Source organism: Drosophila albomicans, chromosome 2L (assembly GCF_009650485.2).
Source record: "Drosophila albomicans strain 15112-1751.03 chromosome 2L, ASM965048v2, whole genome shotgun sequence".
NCBI classification, from domain to species: domain Eukaryota; kingdom Metazoa; phylum Arthropoda; class Insecta; order Diptera; family Drosophilidae; genus Drosophila; species Drosophila albomicans.
The window spans coordinates 11,747,871-11,767,386 of record NC_047628.2 but is presented as its reverse complement, the minus strand read 5'-3'; the positions used below and the strand labels follow the sequence as shown (position 1 = coordinate 11,767,386).

At 40.2% G+C, this 19,516-nt stretch overlaps 2 protein-coding genes and 1 non-coding gene across 3 annotated transcripts; 1 reads left to right on the top strand and 2 right to left on the bottom strand.

Moving 5' to 3' along the window:
* Positions 1–891: 891 nt before the first annotated feature.
* On the bottom strand, positions 892–963 carry Trnaq-cug (transfer RNA glutamine (anticodon CUG)). Its single transcript has one exon. It is a non-coding gene; the product is annotated as a tRNA-Gln (tRNA).
* Positions 964–7,880: 6,917 nt separating this feature from the next.
* LOC117564135 (histone acetyltransferase KAT7) lies at positions 7,881–19,266 on the bottom strand. Its single transcript, XM_034242795.2, has 7 exons — positions 17,528–19,266; positions 17,316–17,473; positions 16,885–17,257; positions 12,701–12,806; positions 8,873–9,030; positions 8,460–8,555; positions 7,881–8,399 (listed from the first exon to the last, which is right to left on the bottom strand). The coding sequence occupies exons 1-7, from the start codon at positions 19,031–19,033 to the stop codon at positions 8,283–8,285; spliced, it is 2,514 nt and encodes an 837-aa protein (XP_034098686.2). The 5' UTR covers positions 19,034–19,266; the 3' UTR covers positions 7,881–8,282.
* Positions 13,274–14,084, top strand: LOC117564136 (uncharacterized). Its single transcript, XM_034242796.2, has 2 exons — positions 13,274–13,370; positions 13,571–14,084. Exons 1-2 carry the CDS (start codon positions 13,318–13,320, stop codon positions 13,899–13,901), a joined length of 384 nt encoding a protein of 127 aa, XP_034098687.1. The 5' UTR covers positions 13,274–13,317; the 3' UTR covers positions 13,902–14,084.
* Positions 19,267–19,516: the final 250 nt, after the last annotated feature.

The window sequence follows — 19,516 nt, the reverse complement described above, 5'->3', positions numbered from 1 at the left end:
TACGCATGTGTGCGTTGCATACACACATGAAACAAACAAAGAAGACAAAATGTATAAATGGGCAATTTCTTTCCACTTACCTTTATCACTCAGCAAATGCTGATATGCAAGCCATTCATCGGCTGTAAAACTGGAGGAGGGGAAGGCGTCGTTGTCGAGGGTGGCGTCGGGGTGGAAATGCAGCAACCAGTCCGGATATGATGTCCAAATCAATAAAACAATCTTTACCAATGAAACGGTAAACATTAAACTCAACACAATTGCAATTGACACTTTTAGCAAGCGTTTCAACATAATCAACAACAAAGGCAGAGTAGTTTCTTTCAATGAAAATGCAGTTTAAAGAGATATACGTTTTTTTAGATTCACGTTATTCACGCATTCAATTCTAATAAATATTTAATGCGCGCACTTTGATAGCAAAACAACAACAACAAGCTAAAGCACGGCGCGAACATTTTGTGCGTTCTTTATAATTCCCAACAAAAAAATTGGCGACACATGTAAAGCAGCACTCGAATTAAATAATATCTCAATGTTTGTGTGCGTGCGTTTTGTTTACCGAAACTTAAATAAAAAACTGAGACGAGCGAAAAATAATGTTTTTTTTGCGTTTGTGCTTTTTTTGTTTTTAGCCAACAGCTGACAGTAAAGTTGCCACATCAACAAAACCGACTATCTGGCAATATTGTATGTGTCAATGGGTTCACAAACCATTAGCCGATGCAAGAACCGCACGTTAAGAGGCAGTCGAGGCTAAATTTTCTGCTTTAGAAATTATTAATTTATTATTTTACAATAAATAAAAGGCAGGTGCAGCTACATTATTACTAGAACATTAAAATACAAATCTTAATAAAAAAAATTAAAAAAAAAGTAACTTCGAAACTCAGGTTCCACCGAGATTTGAACTCGGATCGCAGGATTCAGAGTCCTGAGTGCTAACCATTACACCATGGAACCGCTTGTAGGCATCTTGCCAAAAGTCACATAATTCTTGTTGGCGTTAGTCGAATGTTCAGCATTTGTTCAATCAATAATTACGCAGTTATTTATGAAGGAAAAATTTCGTTCTTAGAAATAACTTACAATTATAATATATTAAATGTTATAATCATATTTACTTTTATGAGGAATAATTTTATCTCTAAAATATCCAATTTATGCAATTTTTATACTAATTTACAAATCCCAACAAAAAACCTAGAGACAATTCTAGAAATATTTTCTCATTCTTTTTCACCAGTTTGAAAAAAACGCTTTAGTGGCTTCTGTTTAAAAAAATAACTCAAAATCAACCAACGCAAAATAATAAAACTGTACAGTTTGAGGAGTACTATTATGAATTTGACATTAGCGACATAAAATGGTCACACTATTAGTCGCTCAGCTGATATATCGGTAAAACATCGATGTTTTTTTTATTAATATATTTTTATTAATATATTAATATTATTGTTATATTTCAAGAGTCATTCTTTGGCATCTTCTTGTTTTTAAAAATTTTAAAATATTTTATTTAAAAAAAAATTACATTGAAAACAGACAACAAAAAACTGTTAAAAAAATTTTCGTCTGTTTAGAATATACTAAAATACTCACAGCAGTGAGAAATTTTTATTTTTGAAAAATCAGCATGCGGTCGCACCGAGCTTTACTGCTGGAGGTTTTGCATTTTCTTCAGGCTTTAAAAATTATTGAGACAGGCCGTAAGCTATTAACGAGTTTCTTATTATAACTAACCAACTAATGAGACAGCTTTATTTGTATCATTATTACGCTGCAGTCTAGTTCTACTACACCTCAAATGCCAATTCCATCAAACATAAGCAAACACAGCTGTCGCACTTTCCCTATCCCTCTGTGAAGCTAACCCCTCTTATAAGACTTCTATGCAAGTTAAATATCGCTGCTCGTTTTGTTTACATTAGTGCAAATGGTGTGCTTGGCTGCCGTTTTATTTAGTAATGTCTCCGTGGCCACCTGTTTTTTAGGTGCACTTGCACCCGAGACCAAGAATTGGCCGTCACTTTAATCCCCACCCCTAAAGTAAAAAAGTGAATCGCCTGTTCGTGGAGATTGTTGTTTTTATTGTAACAGTTCAATTTGATTTGTAACGTATAGTATTAGTATTGGATAATATGCACTGATGTAAATTCAACACAGAATGATATGCACTGTTGTACAATGACAAGCCTCTGGCAAACATAAAAGTCACCGCATATTGAGTGTACTTCAACATGTGCCGGGTTACGGACACGACACCAGAGCACCTGATGAAGTACAATAGACATGGGAGACATTTGAATTTGTTTGCTGGAGTTGAGCAATGTCCATGATGATGAGTATCGTTGAAAGCGTCTGGCCACCACGCGCGCTACTTCAGGTACCTGACTGTGGTGTAGTTACCAAAAACCAGCCCCGGTCACTGATTAGCGCGCACGGTAAAAGACAGAGATGGCAAGAAACAGATGTTGCTAAGTGGTCCTCGCTCGTTCATTCGGGCTCCTGGCGAAAAAGAAGCCGCACACAGGAAACGACCTTGCTGTGCTGTGTGTGTTGTCCATGTCAAGCTTTAAGGTTAACGATCTCTGCATGTGTGCGTCTGTGTGCGACGACGCCGATGACTTCATACCCAACGCACACAAAGAATGTGGTGTATATGTGTTGAGCTTTTTGAGCGCTGAAGCTTTGTCGCCGTCGTCGATATTTCTTCTACACAGCCTGTTTGTAGTGAGAAATTTTGCTGGCTGCTGTTTGACGCAGATTTATGCAATAACAATGCCAAATTAGTCATATGGTTTTCATTGCCCACCTCATTACATACAAACGCACGCGTACTTTGTGCTTATGTACAAATGTGTGTTCGTACGTGCTAATGGCTACATAGTCCACACACCGCACTCCAGCAAATCGGATGTGACGTCATCAGTGGGCAGGCAACAATTGCGAAATCTTAAATTTCTTTTTTGTTGCTTTTTGTCGCAGCAACAGTTAGTCGTCGTCATATTTGCCAGAGCCAACAGAGACCCTTGATATTCTATATTTGAAATGCTGTAAAGAAAAAAGCCAAGAAAACTAAAGTGCTGCGAAAAAAATTATAGAAAGAGAAACAGCAAAGAAAAAAAGAACCGGCGTTTTGTTCGCTGCTCTCTTGCCTTACTCTCACATTTTCTCTCTCGCTCACTTGCTCTCTGTTACTAAGCGCAGCAGAGCTACGTGCGTGATCACCGTCAGACACACACACATGCAGAGAAAAGCACAAGACTCTTCTGGCTGGCAAGTTTTGTAGCGCAGCCGAGAAACACACGTGCCCCACTACATTCGCGAATTCTCTCCTGAGTGTGTGTGCACATGAACACAGACAGAGGGCATAAAATCGAATTTGCAAACGCGTTCAAAGTGCTTCGTCTCTCTCGCTCTCACTTGATGTTGCTCTCTGTCTGTTGCTTGTGTGTTCGCTAAAAAGGAATTAAATGAATTGCCAGCAGCTCTACACTTTTTTTTTGGTTGAATACTTTTTTTTACAACGCCTCATAAACTTTTTAAGCCGCTCGCACAGATTGTGGTATAATGAACTTGGACTTGCTGCCGCTTAAGTCTCCGCTGCGTGTGTGTGTTTGTGTGCACGATGTGTCACGGCTGCGGCTTTGGCTGCTGCTGCGATCGCGAGCAGCTTTTGACTGCCGCGCGTTGTGAATAATTGCGAATTTTGTTCGAATGTCGTTTTGTCGTGCCCAGCCGAGCATGTGTGTATGTGTGAGGCATTTAATTGTGTATGTATATAGCAATGGCGACGATTTCAGAGACAGACTACCATATGTACCATGCACATATGTATGTATAAGTATATATATGTACGTTGGTATAATGAGCAGCAGGCTGGCAGACATGACTGCTTTTATGTACTTGTGTATGTGTGTCTTGCTTGGGTGGGGCATTCCTAACCTCAAATAGTAACAATGCGCCGACAACTGCCGAGTGCATGTCTATCTGGCTGAGTGTGTGTGTGGGTGCCTGCTCTCTTTCTCTCCCTCTCTCTCTCACATTGTGCAAAATGCAAGCACATGCTTTTTCAAACTGAGAACGCCCTTAACCCTGAGTTGGAGTTTGCTAGCAAAAAAAGTTTAGTCTGATCAAACCCACACACACAAAGACTCTCACTAACACACAAGCACACGGTGTAAAAATTGCCAAATTTCTTGTTCGTGTATGCGAGTTTCATCGTCATGGGTCTGGGCAACATTTTTGTCTAAAATTAATATTTGAGCGACAAAAACGTTGTGTGTGTGACGAGTAATTGTCTTAGTATGCGTGCTTTTTTTGTGTAGGCAAAAGAAATTTGGAAATATTGTGTGGACTCTACACAGAATGTGTAGAATCATGTGGTCGGCGGTCGCTCGGTCGTCGCTTCAAACATTTCTGCTGCTATTTGTAGTTGCTGCTTGTCTTTCTCTCTCCTCTCTTTTTTTTTGCGTATGTCTCGTCTGTTTTGTGTGTGTTTGTGTGCGTAGCTAAAATTTGTTGTTGTGTCGCCGTTTGTTGTTGCTGGTGCCTTGTGATATCAAAACGCTAAAAATAAACCCAACCTCAACTACATTTTTTTTTATGATGTTCAAGTCTTCTTTTTAACGAGCATTTGGTTCGCTTTTTGACCTGCGTTAATTTCGTTTCCCTTGCCTCCCCTTTATACCAAGAAACAATTAGATATCTATGGCGCCGTCGTCTCCACTGCACCCGCCCTTTCCACATCTTCCTGTTCGTCCGGCTTTAAGCATTAAATTTCACAATAAAGATGCAAAGGCATCGATCGAAGCTTTTTTTTTGTCGATAGTGTCATTTTATTGTTTTTTTTATTTTTTAATTGTTACTTTTCATGTCTTTGGTTCACTCTACAACTTCCGTTGCACTTGGCCTGTGACAATTTCGTCGCCTGGCTGAGCTTTTTTTCTGCTTATTTGTTCTTTGTTGCTTTAATTGTTCACACACACACGCGCGACGACGCTGCAAAGTTTAGCTTCACACACACACGCAACAGACACACACAGCCACAGAGAGACACAATCGGCCACTTGATGTGCAAATGGCCGACTGTGCGACCGCCTAGAAACGCTCTGGCCTTTTATTTTATTTGGTACTCGGTGTTCTGTGATTTTTTTTCGACTTTGCTATTTTTCTTCGGTATTTTTTTATTTTTATGTGTTATGCCAGCTCTCTGTTTGCCGTTTGGAGCAAAAGGCAATTGAATGCGATGCGATGCGAAGAAGCGAAGCGAACCGCGCACGCCGGCTGTTGGTGATCAAATGCTCAATGTTGCTGCTTAATCAAAAGCCGAATGCGCGAATTTTATTTCGCATTGCCACTAAGTTGACGTTGCTGCTTCTGTCGCTGTCTCTGCTAGCGTCGTCAGCTGTCTGTATGTGTCTGTACACACTCACACACACACACGTACACGTGGAGAGAAACAGCAGCAGCAGCAGCCGAGTAGTCGTATGTGTTGCCGTTTCTTTCGCTTCCTGCTTCCTACACCGCGCTTTCCGTTCACCAATACTGATGCACACGCACAGACACACTCACGCATACATTGCATATACGTTTTTGCCCAGTTCTCACTCACGGGGTTCCTTTGTTATAACTACGGCACCACCAGCCCAACAACAACAGACTGCAACAAAAAGCTAGCACAGTGGTTCACAGCGCTTTATCTACGCAGCCAACTACTTTCTATCACTCTTTCTCCGAAAAAAACATCAGTCACATTTCATACGAATCACATTATTATTCTACATATGATTTCATAGCTTCGATATGACGTTTGATCCACTTTTGTGCATAAAGTTTTAGTTTGCTAAATAGAAATAGATATAATTATTAGTTTTATTCGAAAAATATGTTTTTTTGTTTATTTCTTCGTTTTTATTTTTTTTTAAAGAGAATTTTTATAGAGACACAACGAGCAAAGCTAAAGCTACCCAAAATTCCCTTTTAATTTTTATTTTAAGGATTGCAATTTTAGTTAGTATCAAATTGTATAGATAGTTTGTATGACAATTTAAATTCTGTTAAAATTTTCAGGGTTCACACGAATAAGAAAAATAGTCAATTGCTGTTATTAATTTTGAGCTATATATATATTTAACAATTCAGATATGACTTTCAGTTCTGAACCATTTCTGTAGCTTTATGTTTTTGATGTGACATTTCAAGTTTCTATTTCGTCTAGAATTGCAAACCAGTTGCAGATTAATTTTAAAGGTAGTTAGTCTAAATCCATTGACGCTAAACCAACAGGTTTGGAAATTACATAAAATTGTATATGTATGTATTTAACCAAACGTTTCAACTTTAAAGTATGCATGAAACGATTTTTTTTTTATCAGTAAATAGACTTGTGACACTGCAGATTATAAAAGTGTATATAATTAGTTATCTCACTTCTAGTCACCATCTACACTTGGAACTAAACATGCCAAATAGCCAATAATTAAATGCAGTAAAAGCTTTTTTACTACATTGATTGCCCCAGTTTGTTATATTTACTTTCGATTTATTTTGTTGTGATAGAATGGTTGTTTGACTGCATATAATTTTTGCATTTTTAACTAATTAAAACTACATAAAAAGATCTGACTTTTATTATGGCAAATTTGTGCGAGCTTATTCAATTTTGAAGTTGAACATTGTTATTCATTGAAGTTTGGTAATAACTACTTCAAGAGATTAGTTATATTATTTTCGCTTTATTGTTTTTGTCTGAATGAATCTGAAGGACATTTTTCTATTTCTATTTACTCTAATAAAGTGTTTCAAAACATAAATTAAAAAACAAGTATGTATGGATTATATGCTCATAAATAAATTAGCTTTTTATTTATATGAATTTTTTTTAATAATTTAAACAATTTTTGTACATATTATCGTAGAGCTTTCGACTGGGTGTGTACCACTGTGCGACGAATTGAAGTCTGTGTCTGGCAGGGCGGCATTGTCGCTAGCTGGCTGCCTGGCAGGCTGCTTGCCGCGCTGCTGGCGTCTCTGCTGCTGCTGTTGCTGGCTCTGCTATTGCTGCTGCTTCTCTTGCTGTTGCTGCATATGCTTTTTGGCCATAAACGTGGCGTGCAGTCGCAGTGACTGGCGTTGGTCGTCTTGCTCCTCGTTCGTCCCTCTGTTGCTGTTGTGTGCAGTTTTTGTGTCTCTCCTCTTCGCCTTCTCTCCTCTCCTCTCCGCTTTTGACTCCTCACGCTGGTCTCTCTACCTGTCTGACGCTTTGTTTTTTGTGCTTTGGTATTGGTGTGGCGTTGTCTGGGGCGGCGGCAATGTCAATGCGCCGCTGCTGCTGCTGCCACTGCCACTGCCACAGTTTGCACTTTTTTGCAAGTCGCTGCTGCTGTTGCTGTCGCTGTTGCTATACAAACTCTCTTCACTCCCCAACCAAACCGGCCGCCGCCTTCGCCATCATCACGAATTGCACCGCACCCAACCGCATCGACTGCTGACTGCGATGTAAATGCGTTGGCTTTTCTTTGCCCGCTTCCATGATTCATCTGGGTGATGAGCTCACAGCAGAGAGAAGACAAGCAAGGCAGCTAGAGTCGAGTGTGATCGACGCTGGAATACTTCAAGCTTCAAGTTTGGTAACATAATTCTAAGAAAATATTTGTAATGCAAATATTATGATGATAATTTTATAGTTCCTGAGTTATGAACAGACAGACAGCCACACAAATGGATATAAGAGAAGTATAGTAGATATATATGTACGTTATAATGTGGATTACTATTCGCAATAATTAATTAATAGTCCCTGAGGCATTGCTTTGTAAGGACAGGCATACGAATGGACTGAAGAGATCAGAAAACATTTATTTTATACTTGTATTTTAGACGGACAGACAGATGTAAAAATCGCTTTAAGAGCTTGGTTTATATGTAATAATGCAGCTCTTGGTAACCTTTGGATCTATAGAATCTCTTTCTAAGATTCATATAACGTCTTCTGCCTGCCACTAACTTGTTATACCCTTTCAACACTTTTGTGTGGCGCGTATAAATTGAAGTAAATCTTAAGATGTCGGCGGTTGTTTTTTCAACGAAGCGAAGCTTGTTCGCATCTCGAGTATATTTAAGTCGGAATCAAAGTTTGAGGAATTTGCACTATACGTAATGTTACTATCAATTAACTACCAACAAAAATACATATACTAAGCACTATATCTCTTGTTGTCTTAATCAATTTAGGATGAGTCCACAAAGCACGCTGGGGCGTGCTTCCAGCCACGTGGTTATGGCGATTCGCTCGGCTGAATCGGTATAAAGGGCTGCCAGCGCAAACAGGAGTCATCGATTTTGGGAAACGTCCCGCGTCGCTTCACTCGCTCTTCATACTCATCCAGCACATCCTACAAAGATCACGCATTTTAATATAATCATTCTTTGATGGCTGATCTCTTAAAACTCACCTGCTTCTTTAAAACTATGTGTTTGCCTTTCCAGTATTTCATCATGCCCAGAGCCTGCAGCGTGCTCACAATATCATACGAGTAGATGGCCATTTCCTGTGGGAATCAAAAATATAAATATGTGAGTATAATGGAGAAACTGTAACGATTATAATTAATTAAAAAGAGTTGTTTAACTAATTATTTTTACATTACGTAATTGTAGAGTTGATTTTGATTATTTTAATTGAAGAGTAACTTTTACTTTGTTTAATTATTAATTGATTGAATTAAAACTTTTAATAGTAATTCTTTAACTTTTAACTGAAAATCTTTTGTTATAGATGAAGAATTACATTTTTTTAGAAATAGAAATTGGAGACAGGAAACTTAAAAAAAAACCCTTTTCAAACACAACTTCGTATTTATTTTACCTGTGATACATCCTTGATGCAGAGCGTGTTGCCGGAACGGTTGCAGAGATAGTCGAGCAGGACATCCTTCCAGTAGGAGCGATATGAGATGAGTCCCAGATCGGACAGCGGCTTCTCTGGCGAACCAATTTTGCCCTCTACACGGGTTAACAGATAACCTGCAGAGTACAGATAGATAGTAAAAGCGCATTAAACACATCGCCCATAAGTATGCTATAGATAGCACTAGCTTTTTAAGTTCCGGCGCATTATTTATGGTGACCAAGTTTGCCCCGCCCTCAAACCAGCCGAGAAAAAAAGAAACGTACCCAACTCAGCGTTTTCTGTGTTGTGTCTAGACAGGATTCCGCAAAGTGTGCGTCCCAAGTGGGGGGAACGACTGCGACAGCGTCAGCGACGTCGGCGTCAACGACGGCGACGGCGACTGGTCACATTGAATGACGAGCGCGACGGGCATTTAAACAGCGTTCTCGCGTGCATTCAACCCAAAAAGCTCAACCCCCTAAAAAGCTCGACGACGTCGCCGTCGCCGTCGTCTGGCAGCAACAATTCTCGAGTCTAGATAACACAACAACAGTAACAATGAGTGCAGCAAGTAAATCAACGAGGACGAGTTCGTCGCTTGCCCTCACAACACAAAACCCACTGAGGCAGGCTCGGGAAAAAAATCCAACAGAGCAGACACATACACAGGGAGACGTACGCACACTCGACACACACACACACACTCACAAAACAGACGCTAGACGCACTCAACGACAGACACAACTGCAACTGGTTGAGGTTCGGGCGAACCCTGCAGCGTAACGTAAAGTGGGGTGAGTACACACACACATAAATTCATACGTTTATGGCGTCGTGCGAAAGCTTCAGCCGCAGCAGCGTTGTTGTATTTACTTTAATTGAGCACCGTGGAGCAAAGCACAGGATCACAGAGGTCCATTGAATTGCTTTGACATATCGATATGTCTATCGATAGGTTTAGTATTCTTTATGGTATCATACCAGCCAACTCTTGTTATAGATGTGAAAAGAGCAGAATAATTTACACAAACCGACAAACGCCAACAATATTCGTTGACTGTAAGTAGTTTCTTTATACAAAACCCACTATGCGCTGTGCAAAGCTTTGCGGCTGCCGAAGGTAGAAAACTCACGTTTACAGTTCTCATTTTAGTGGGTGGCGTTTTGATTTCTTTGCTGTGGCGTCGCCGCCGCCGTCGGTCTATTGCTCTCGCATCTCTCTCGCTCTGCCATCTCTGTCTTGCACTCTCGTCCTGTGTGGGTGTGAGAGTGTGAGAGGCTACGTCGAGACGACTTTATCGATCGATGCTTGTGATTCGCATTGCTGGCCCGACTGCGCAATGTTGCATACCAAGAGGCGTAAAGCAGTCGTCTCGACTACGAGTATAATAAATGGAAAGCAGCGTGCATTGAATGTGCAATGAGTCTGTTAAATACGTTTAGATTTTTGCGAAACAATTAACAACTTTAGCCAGGGTTTGTAGTCAATTAGCGTTGCTCTAATTGTTGTTCTAGCTGCAATTAGCAAATGCTCTCGTTTACCGGGTATTCTCAACTCGACTACTGATGGCAGACACAGACTTGACTCTGGTACGCAGAGGACGACGCCCTTTCATTGTGACCTGTGCTGACCTTTGTTGTCTGCCGCCAATTGCGATGCTTGTGTTACTGCTGCTGCTTCTTCTTCGTCGTCGTCGTCGTCGTCTGCAAAAGTTTTGCATTTTTTGTTGTTGTTGCCAGCTTTAAGCGCCAGCTGAAATTTTTATTTGTTGTCTTTGGCATTTTTTTTCGGGGGCTGCAACTTTTGGAATGCTTTGTGCGGTTGTGGGCTTGATTTCATTAATTAATACATTAGCCCTGGTAGATAAGGGCGGCGACGGCGGCAGAGACTCCATACATCATAGGCGACCCTTGCTCAAACTGCTCGAAAATTATTACTACCGCCCCGTTCCTTCTTCAACCTTCACATTTGCATATTTGCGTGCATGCAGTTATTACACCTGGCTATGTATATGTATTATGTGCTTGTATGGCCATCTCGCTCTAATGGCTGTTCGCTCGTTTTGTGCTAATGAGGCAGACATGAAGACAGACAGAGCAGACAGCTACAGTCCGTTACAAAAGGGCAAACGCCACACATTCGGCTTTGCCTGGGTGTTGTTAACATTGACGAAAACTGTTTGCTCTCGCACTCTGTCCGAACTTTAGCTAAAGCTCACCACACTCACACACACTCTCTCTCAACGCACTGGCTTGCTTTTGCTCTCTTACTCCTTGTTCTGCATTCCTTTGTGTGTGTGCGTGTGTAAGGTCAATGTCGTTTCGTTCGTTAGCCCTCTACGCCGCCCCCTTCTGCCCAGTCATCAGTCAATGCTTTTCGACTGTGCTTGGACACCCGCATTGCATGTGTATCGAGGCTTTGTACATAGAGACCGACGCCGCGGCGTTGCCATTCAACCAAGCCGCAATGTGACTATGACTCAAGTGCTGCTCGGCTTTGGTCTGGGGGTAATTCTTTTTTTTTTCTTTTTCTTTCTTTCTTTATTGTCTGGCGCTGTCTTCGGCCGTTTCAAAGGCGGATTAATTTTAAACAATTTCGGTGGTGGTATAACGATAAAAATTACTTATGCCCATGCATTACACAACGAGAGCGAGAAAGAGAGAGAGGGATAGATATATCGATACACACCTGCAGACAGACCTTGGTCTACACAGTGTGTAGAGTCTACATTTAATTGATGCAGAAATTGCATGCACTGCAGCATGGAAAGCTAAGCTCGAATGGAGTTGAGCTCAACTCAGCTGAGCCTGGCATGTTGACTTCTCTCATGCAATGATGATTAACTATATTGCACTAACTACACTAATAATATATACAACTAGATATACACACACACACTCACACACACATGCATATATTGCCATGACTCACACGCACACACCTCACTCAGCCACCACTTAAATCGATAGCCTAGTCTCATTATAATTAATCTGCAAATATTTTCAATTTGCTTCTTCTCTTTTGTTCTAAATACTGTCATTAAGTTGTAAAGTAAATTTGCGGAAAACTTGTTAAGCAGCTGCAGCAATAATTTTAAAGATTTCTGCATTTCATGCAACTATTTTATCTCTTTTGGATTAATCACAAGTGGTTTCAAATTTAATTGCTTCATAGATAACATAGATATAATCATACGAAATTATAATACAGTCCAACAATAAGATACAATAATTGAAAACAATTAAAACATATTCTGAAGCTTAGGATGAATGACAAACAGTTTCAAAAACATACGAAGTAAAAAGTCAAGAGAGTAGTTCTTTGTAAACGGAAAGTTTAAAAATAACTTCCAATATTTCTAATAATGAGCTTTAAATTCAAAGTCAAATACTTTAATGTAAATTTAAACTCTTAATTTAGCTTTGGAAGCTTTCCTTATAACGCAATTTATCTGTAGATAGAAAAACTGGTAAACTAAATTAAGTTGATGAAGTATTTTGAAAGCTACTAATAAGTTCACTTAATCAAATGTCGAGGAAATTAGCTTTGGAAGAACATTACAATAACAAGAAATAAAGTAATTTTATAGTTTTCAAAAGAACTTGCAGCTTAATGCAGACTTTTCTTTTTCATTACAATAACTGAAGCTTTACTTTATAAACTTCGATCTATATATTTTCTTCTCTCAAGCTTCTAAAAAACCAACTTAAAACTTCCCGATTCTTTAAAACATTGACACGCAGCTTTAAGCTGTTATTTTTGTTGTTGCTAAAGTAACTTAAATAATTACCCCATTCACTTACTGAAATCGATGAGCAGTCTGCCGTAGCCTTTGCGCTGATATGGGGGCAAGGTTAGAATGCACGAAACATTATAGAACGAGTTCTTTTCCTGCAGGAATGGAATATGCTGAAAAATCGATAGAAAAAATGAATAAACGATTAGCAAGTGGACATTAAAGCTTAACGCAAAAAAAATCGAACAAATTAAGTCAATGGGCAGCTAAACAAAAAAGGGACAAAAATCAACATTAGTTTAAACATAATATGACAATTAAATCAATAACAATAAATGCTTAAGGCCACACACGGGCAAGTGGACAGACAGACAGACGGTCGGACGAACAGACAGACGGACGGGCAGACAGATAGAGCGTATGGCAGACAAAGTGTCAGACAGCTTTGGTTGGGGGTTGTCATTTATCGCTTCTAGCTTTTTCGGGAGTTCAATGACCACGCGACGAATCGATGCGCCAGACAAAGAAAGCAAGCGAGACGGAAAGGGAGAGAAAGATAGAGAAAGAGACGGAGTGCATTGCGTATACATATCTATAAAGCTATATAGTAAAGCTATGGTATATATATATATATATATGTGATACATACATAAGTCGGTGGGGATTCATACGCAACGCAACGCGATGCGAGACGAGACGACAAAGAGACGAACCCAACTGCTGCAACTGCTGACTGGGTAAGCAGGTGGGGAAAGGAAGATTTCAGCGGCTGGGACTGCTGACTGCCAAAAAATGCGGCGATGTCTACGGCGTTTTTTGGGTGTGAACCCGACCCGAAAGGCAACAATTCCCAAATCCACAATTCGCTATTCGGAAATACATTTATGTACGATGAGCATTTTTTTTTTTTTTTTTGGTTTGCTGCTTTGTTTTGCAGCGTCTGCCATGATGTCTGGGAACGCACATATGCAAAAGGGAGCGAGGAGATGTGCACAGATGTGAGGGGGGATCACAGAGTTGGAGCAGGCGCACGAGAGACCAAGCGAGGTGCACGACCTCAATCGTATACGCCCAGGCAGCAGCGACAACAACGACGACAACGACGGCAACGACGACAGCATCCAGTGTCGACTGGCAGCGTATCTTCCTGCCCCAATCCGCCATGTCTGGCTGCTGTCTGGGCTGATGGCCATGTTGCAATTTCGGGAGACTGGGAACTCGCAGTCAGGAGCTGGAGCATTGCCGAAAATAAGCAGGCAAGCGAGTGAGGGAAGCCAGATACCCAAATAACTCGTACACATTGGGGAGAGAGACAACTAGGTGTGTTCCAGCAGACAGACAAGAGTATATTGACTTGATTACAGATGCTGATCAGGAACATATATACTATAGAAAGTTGCAGATAAAGCCTTTAGGTCTGTTACGCTATCTTAATTTTTAAAGTTCAAGGTCTACAATTAAAGTAAACCATTAAAATGAAACCAAAGTCATGAATTTGAAATAAGCTAAATAAATATAACATCACAAAACTCTAATATATTTGTATAAGAATAAATTAACTAATCCCAACTAATTAACCTAAATTAAAACAGACAATCCACTATAAAAAACAAATAAGAAAAAAAAATGAAAACAAATAAATTGATATATTTATTCATTGGCAAGAAATTGATAATTGAAATAAGCCATTAAAAATGAATAACTACAAACATTTAAAAATGTATAAATAAAGAATAAAACTAGATCAATAAGAATTGTGGTGGTCTACGATAGACAAATTAAAAAAAAAAAAAAAAATAAATAAAATGAAAAAAGAAAATAATTTTACAACATTAAATACTTTTAAATAATGTCATGATCTTCAAATTGAAATAAACGGAATGATAAAGAAATAACTTTAAAACTCAACAAGCAGATAAATAAATAACTAGATGCAAAATCTAAATAATTTAATAAAACTCACATCATTTGAAATAAAATATTTTTTTAAAGAACTAAAAAACAAAAATAAAATACAAAATCAAATACAGCTGAATTTATTCTATTTAAAAACAAGTTTAGCTTGGGCAAAAATATTTCCAAATTAGGTGACTAACATTTAAAACTGTTGTGGTGGAAAACCCCTTTTTAGAATCTAAACTATTGTAAGATAGAAACAAATTCTGCCCGAATCAAGAGTTTTGTACGCATGATTAATTGAAGTCTAATATGGAAAATCCGAAATGCAATTGTTATAGAATGTGTCATACCATGAATCAGCAGTTAGAATAACAGATTAGGGTTTGGTGTTTTTACATACTATCAGCTCTATAATATACTGTTTAATGATGGGAAATCTCAGCAGAAATTGTTTAAGTAGAATTAACATTTCAATAAAGAACAGAAATACGTCATTATGTTAATGGTATTGAGTCAAAATCCATTCGTTTATAAGAATTTAGCAAATGAGCAGCATATGCATTGACTATTTCTCTCAGTGTGGTGTGTGAAACCAGCTGCTGATTCTGGAGCTCCTGGTCTGAGTTCGGGATGAATGGAATACACAGACTGCGTCGTACTCCGGACTACGATTCCCAGCAGCAACTCCAACTCCAAACTGGGAGCTATGCGCGACATGCGCAATTTGTAACACAAACCCAGTCTCTGGGAGCGCCCAAAAAACTTGTGTATGCAGTCAGAGCTTGCAACATGGAATCGAATGGAGTTGGGAGTCCGCAGACTCGTTGCCACGTTCAGGGGGAGGTCAAGAAACCTCGTGCACATGGCAGACAATATACAACTCGTCGTCGTCATCGTCGTCGTCGTATTTTGTTTTTATTTCGATTTCTTTCTTATTTTGCCCAGCTGCTGATGCTGCTGCTGCTGCTACCGATGCTGCTGCTGTTGTCGGTCTTCTACTAGTTGTTTGCTCGTTTTTTCGTTTGTATTTTTGGGGGGTTGCTGGGGAAATGTGGCACGCCTCCAATAGTGGCAGCTTATTTACCCGCAGCAGCTAAAACTGGAGCTGGAAGCTGGAGCAACATCTCAACGCAGTTGACAAAACAATTTTTGGGTATGGTCAAGAATGCCAACTGCTGTCTGGCATGTAGTAGCGAGTATAAAGTATAGTATAGAGAGCTGTCTGTCTCTCTGCTGCCAGCCTCTATGTATTACATGCCACATGCCACATGCAACACCTAACACCTCCCCTCTTCATCTGGGCTTTCAGCTTGGCTTGTCTGGTTCTGGGTTCTACTTCTGTTTCTGTTTCTGGTTCTGAGTCTGAGGTCTGAGGCATGGGAAGTCTGTCTAAGCTGAGCCCTGTTCTCTCTGCTCTGGCAGCAGACACAAAAGAATCATAAAACTGTGAAATGGTATTATTCAATTTGATTGCAAATAACAACTATAGTTCTTAATGCTTTCAATAAGAAATTCAGCTCAGTCCCCAAACAAGGAATATAATCCATATTTTTATCCGAAAGGGGGGAGTTAATCAAAATATTTGTTAAACTTTGTTTCTATTAAAAGATAATTGCCATAATTGACTTAAATACTTTTCTGCAAAAGTCTGAATTAATTAAAGTAGAGGGAAGAATACAGAAAATTCCATTTTGGGAGAATGTACAGACAGATTAGCAGCAAATTAATTCTGATTTTCGTACTGAGAAAACAATGAAGATTTTAATAAAATTTTAAATGAATTTAAACTAAGTCCATCAAGCTAACATTAAATTTCAACAAAACCTAGCACGTTTACGTAGTTTAAAATACATATATAGAAAAAGAAGATAATAAGCTTCACAATACAAATCACTATTATAAAGCATAATAGATTTGCAACATCGTAACATTATTGTTAGTATATAATTCTATGCTTTTTATTTAGTAATTTATTCTACATGAAGAATAGCGGAAAGTTTTCCGCATATAGATAATATGGAATCAAACAGCAAATAATCTAAAATAATCGTAGCTTTAGCTCAAAACTCGATGTTCAAGTAAAGACTAGAAATAATGGGTAAGAACCATTCCAATATGAAATAAACCCAAAACCTGTAAAAGCCTGGAGGCCTTAGGTGTGCTGGTTCATCTCATTGTATTAAGGAATTCGTTAATTTAATAAAATAATAACCAAGAAACTCATAGCTCTAGCTTAAAAACAAATTGTCTGACAATGAAAATAATAAGCAGATAAAAATTCCCTATGATTAACCTCTCTAATATTTAAATTATTTAGGTAAGTACTTTTCTGAATTTAAAATTCTCGCTCACCTTGCTAAAGTATCCGACAATGTGACAGCCATCGACATCGGCCAACGTCATGATGTAGAACAAAAATGGCTCCACATCGTAGTACAACGTTTTGTGGTCCAAAAAGAACTTGGCCAGCAGACAGAGATGCTGACAGTATTGCTTGTAACGTTTGCCATCCACTTGCCACACCTGCAGCTTGCCCTTGCGATAGATTTCATCGCCCGGCGGATGACGCCAGACGCATTTCTGTGCATGACGTTTGATGCCCGTCTCGGATTTCTGATAGCGCAGACAAAACTCACAGATATACATTTTGGGCAGGCGGGCAGCATCATCGGGATAGGGCGATTGATACCATACCTTCATCTTGTACTTGCCCATGCTGATGTATCTAAAAGAGAACAGAAAGGTTGAATAACAAAATAGAAGAAGTTAGTGATGACACCTACTTGATGCCCTTGCCAACGGGCAGATCCTTGAGTTCATCCTCTATTCGCTCCGAAGCTTGTGCTTGAGCCTCGCGAAACAGTTGCAAATCATAGTCGGGCACCAGGCCCGCCAGATTCGGTTCGCGATCCTCATCCGTGCAGTCCTTATCCAGCTTCACCTGCAAGATATTAGGGTATTAGTTTAAAGAATTCATTCAATACAATTCTTCTACCTTATCATTTAAAAAGCTGCTGCTAATTGGTCGAAAGTTGGCACGAGATTCGCGTATTTTGGCCAGAAATTCTCGCTGCTCGGGCGTCAACGTCTTGGGATTGCTGTGCTGATTGCCCGGCGTGCTTGAATTGCTGTTGTTGACGGGTGGAAACTTTAAACGCTGCTCGTTGCGCAGCTTGCGTTCGTTGGCACGCTCCTTGCACTCCGAAGCGGACATGTTGTGGTAAATGGGACACGCTTCGGGCAGAAAATGACGATCCAAATTGCCGCTCAAATGACCTGAGGAGTCGCAGCCTTCTATAGGACACTTCTTCTCCAGCTGAAGCGCCGGCGACACAGGTCGTGATTTTATGGAGCTCAAGACGCTGCTTTCCTTCTTCACCTTGCATTTACTGCTGTTGAGACTTGTTGCTGTTGTTGTGGATGATTTCTTCGCAGGACTCTTGGACAGCACACGACTCTTGTCATCTTCCTGCTCCATTTCCGCATCTGATTCCGTTTCGCTGCCTGGCTTGACCTGCTGCTGCTGTTGCTTGGAGCGCCGCATGCTCAGTGAGCGGGTTAACTTGCGCATGGGATTCGCTTTATCCTTGCGTTCCTCCTCGCTGTCTCCAGCTGCTGCTGCTGTCCCTCGCTTGCCTTTGGCATTCGATTTTCCCGTCGCCGGCTGTGAGCTGTAGGAATTGCTTGAGTCTGTGGCCTCCGATTCGCTCATCGAACTTGTCTCTGAGCCTGAACCGCTCCCTGAATCGTCGCTGCCATCGCTACTCCTGCTCTTGCCGCGCCTTGGACCATTCTTATTGATGTTGTTGTTACTGTTGCTATTGCTCGTCTTCGCTTGCAGCGCCTTGGCGCGCATTTGTTTAGCGCGCACTGCGGTGGCTGTGCTTGCCAGCTTCAGCGGCACTTTGCGTCCATTTTTGGTGTCGCCACGATGCGCCGAATCATCGGTGCTGTTAGAGCTGCTGCTCAGCGAGGGACGCTTAGTATTGTTGTCGCCATTACGCTGCGCTTGAGCTTTGGCTGGCTGTGTCGCTTTACTTGTTGCTGCTCCACCCCCTCCTCCTCCTCCCGAAGTCTGTTTAGGAGCTGTGCTTGTGGAGGGCTTGCGTCGTGCCACTGAATTGTTTACTGTGCGCGCATTTTTCTTGGCTGGCGGCGCATCATCGTCGTCATCGTCATCATCATCATCGCTGGACAGTCCGCCATTGCGCTGATTGCTGGCGGCCACCACAGAACGTACTTTGCTCGCCGCCGTTGCCAATGCAGCATTGCTATTCCCAGTAGCCTTTGGCTTCTCATTGTCGGCTGAAGGCGGTGCTGGTATTTTGCGTCTAACAGGGTTTTGAGGCTGTTTTGCGGGTTGTGGTTTAGATTCCTCGGCGCGCGGCACATCTGAGCTGCTGGAATCACTATCGGAAGAGCTGCCTGTGTCTGTGCAACTGGATGAGCCGCTTGAAGTTGTGCTGCCCGAAGTGGAACTTGAGCTGCTGCCACTTTCCATGTTTGCGTGGTAAACAAAAGGTAAATACTTGTATTTTCAATGGTTTACGCACCCGTAAATAATTGTTGCTTTGCAGTAAACGATGACTGATGACATGTATTTCACGATGCACTTAAGTTTGTATTTGTTGCTTTAGTTATTATGCATCAATTTGCAATATTTTGTTTGCTTTTATTTTTGCACAGCAATGCACAATTGAGTTATTGTTGTGTGCTGAGTGACCGCAGTTACAATTATTAAATATTCTCATGAAACTCATTTTATATACTAGTTTTACAAATACGAGGGCTGCATACAATCACATAAAATAACTAAAAAAGCTGAATTGTTGAATGAAAAGTAAGTAATTTGGTTTATTTAATTAAAGTTCACTTTTAATTAAAATTAAATTAATTATTTAATAGTTTGTAATAGCTTTCATTTTTAATGTAAATTTCGTCGCAGTCACTATTCACTTCACTGCTACACTTCACTATCACAAGT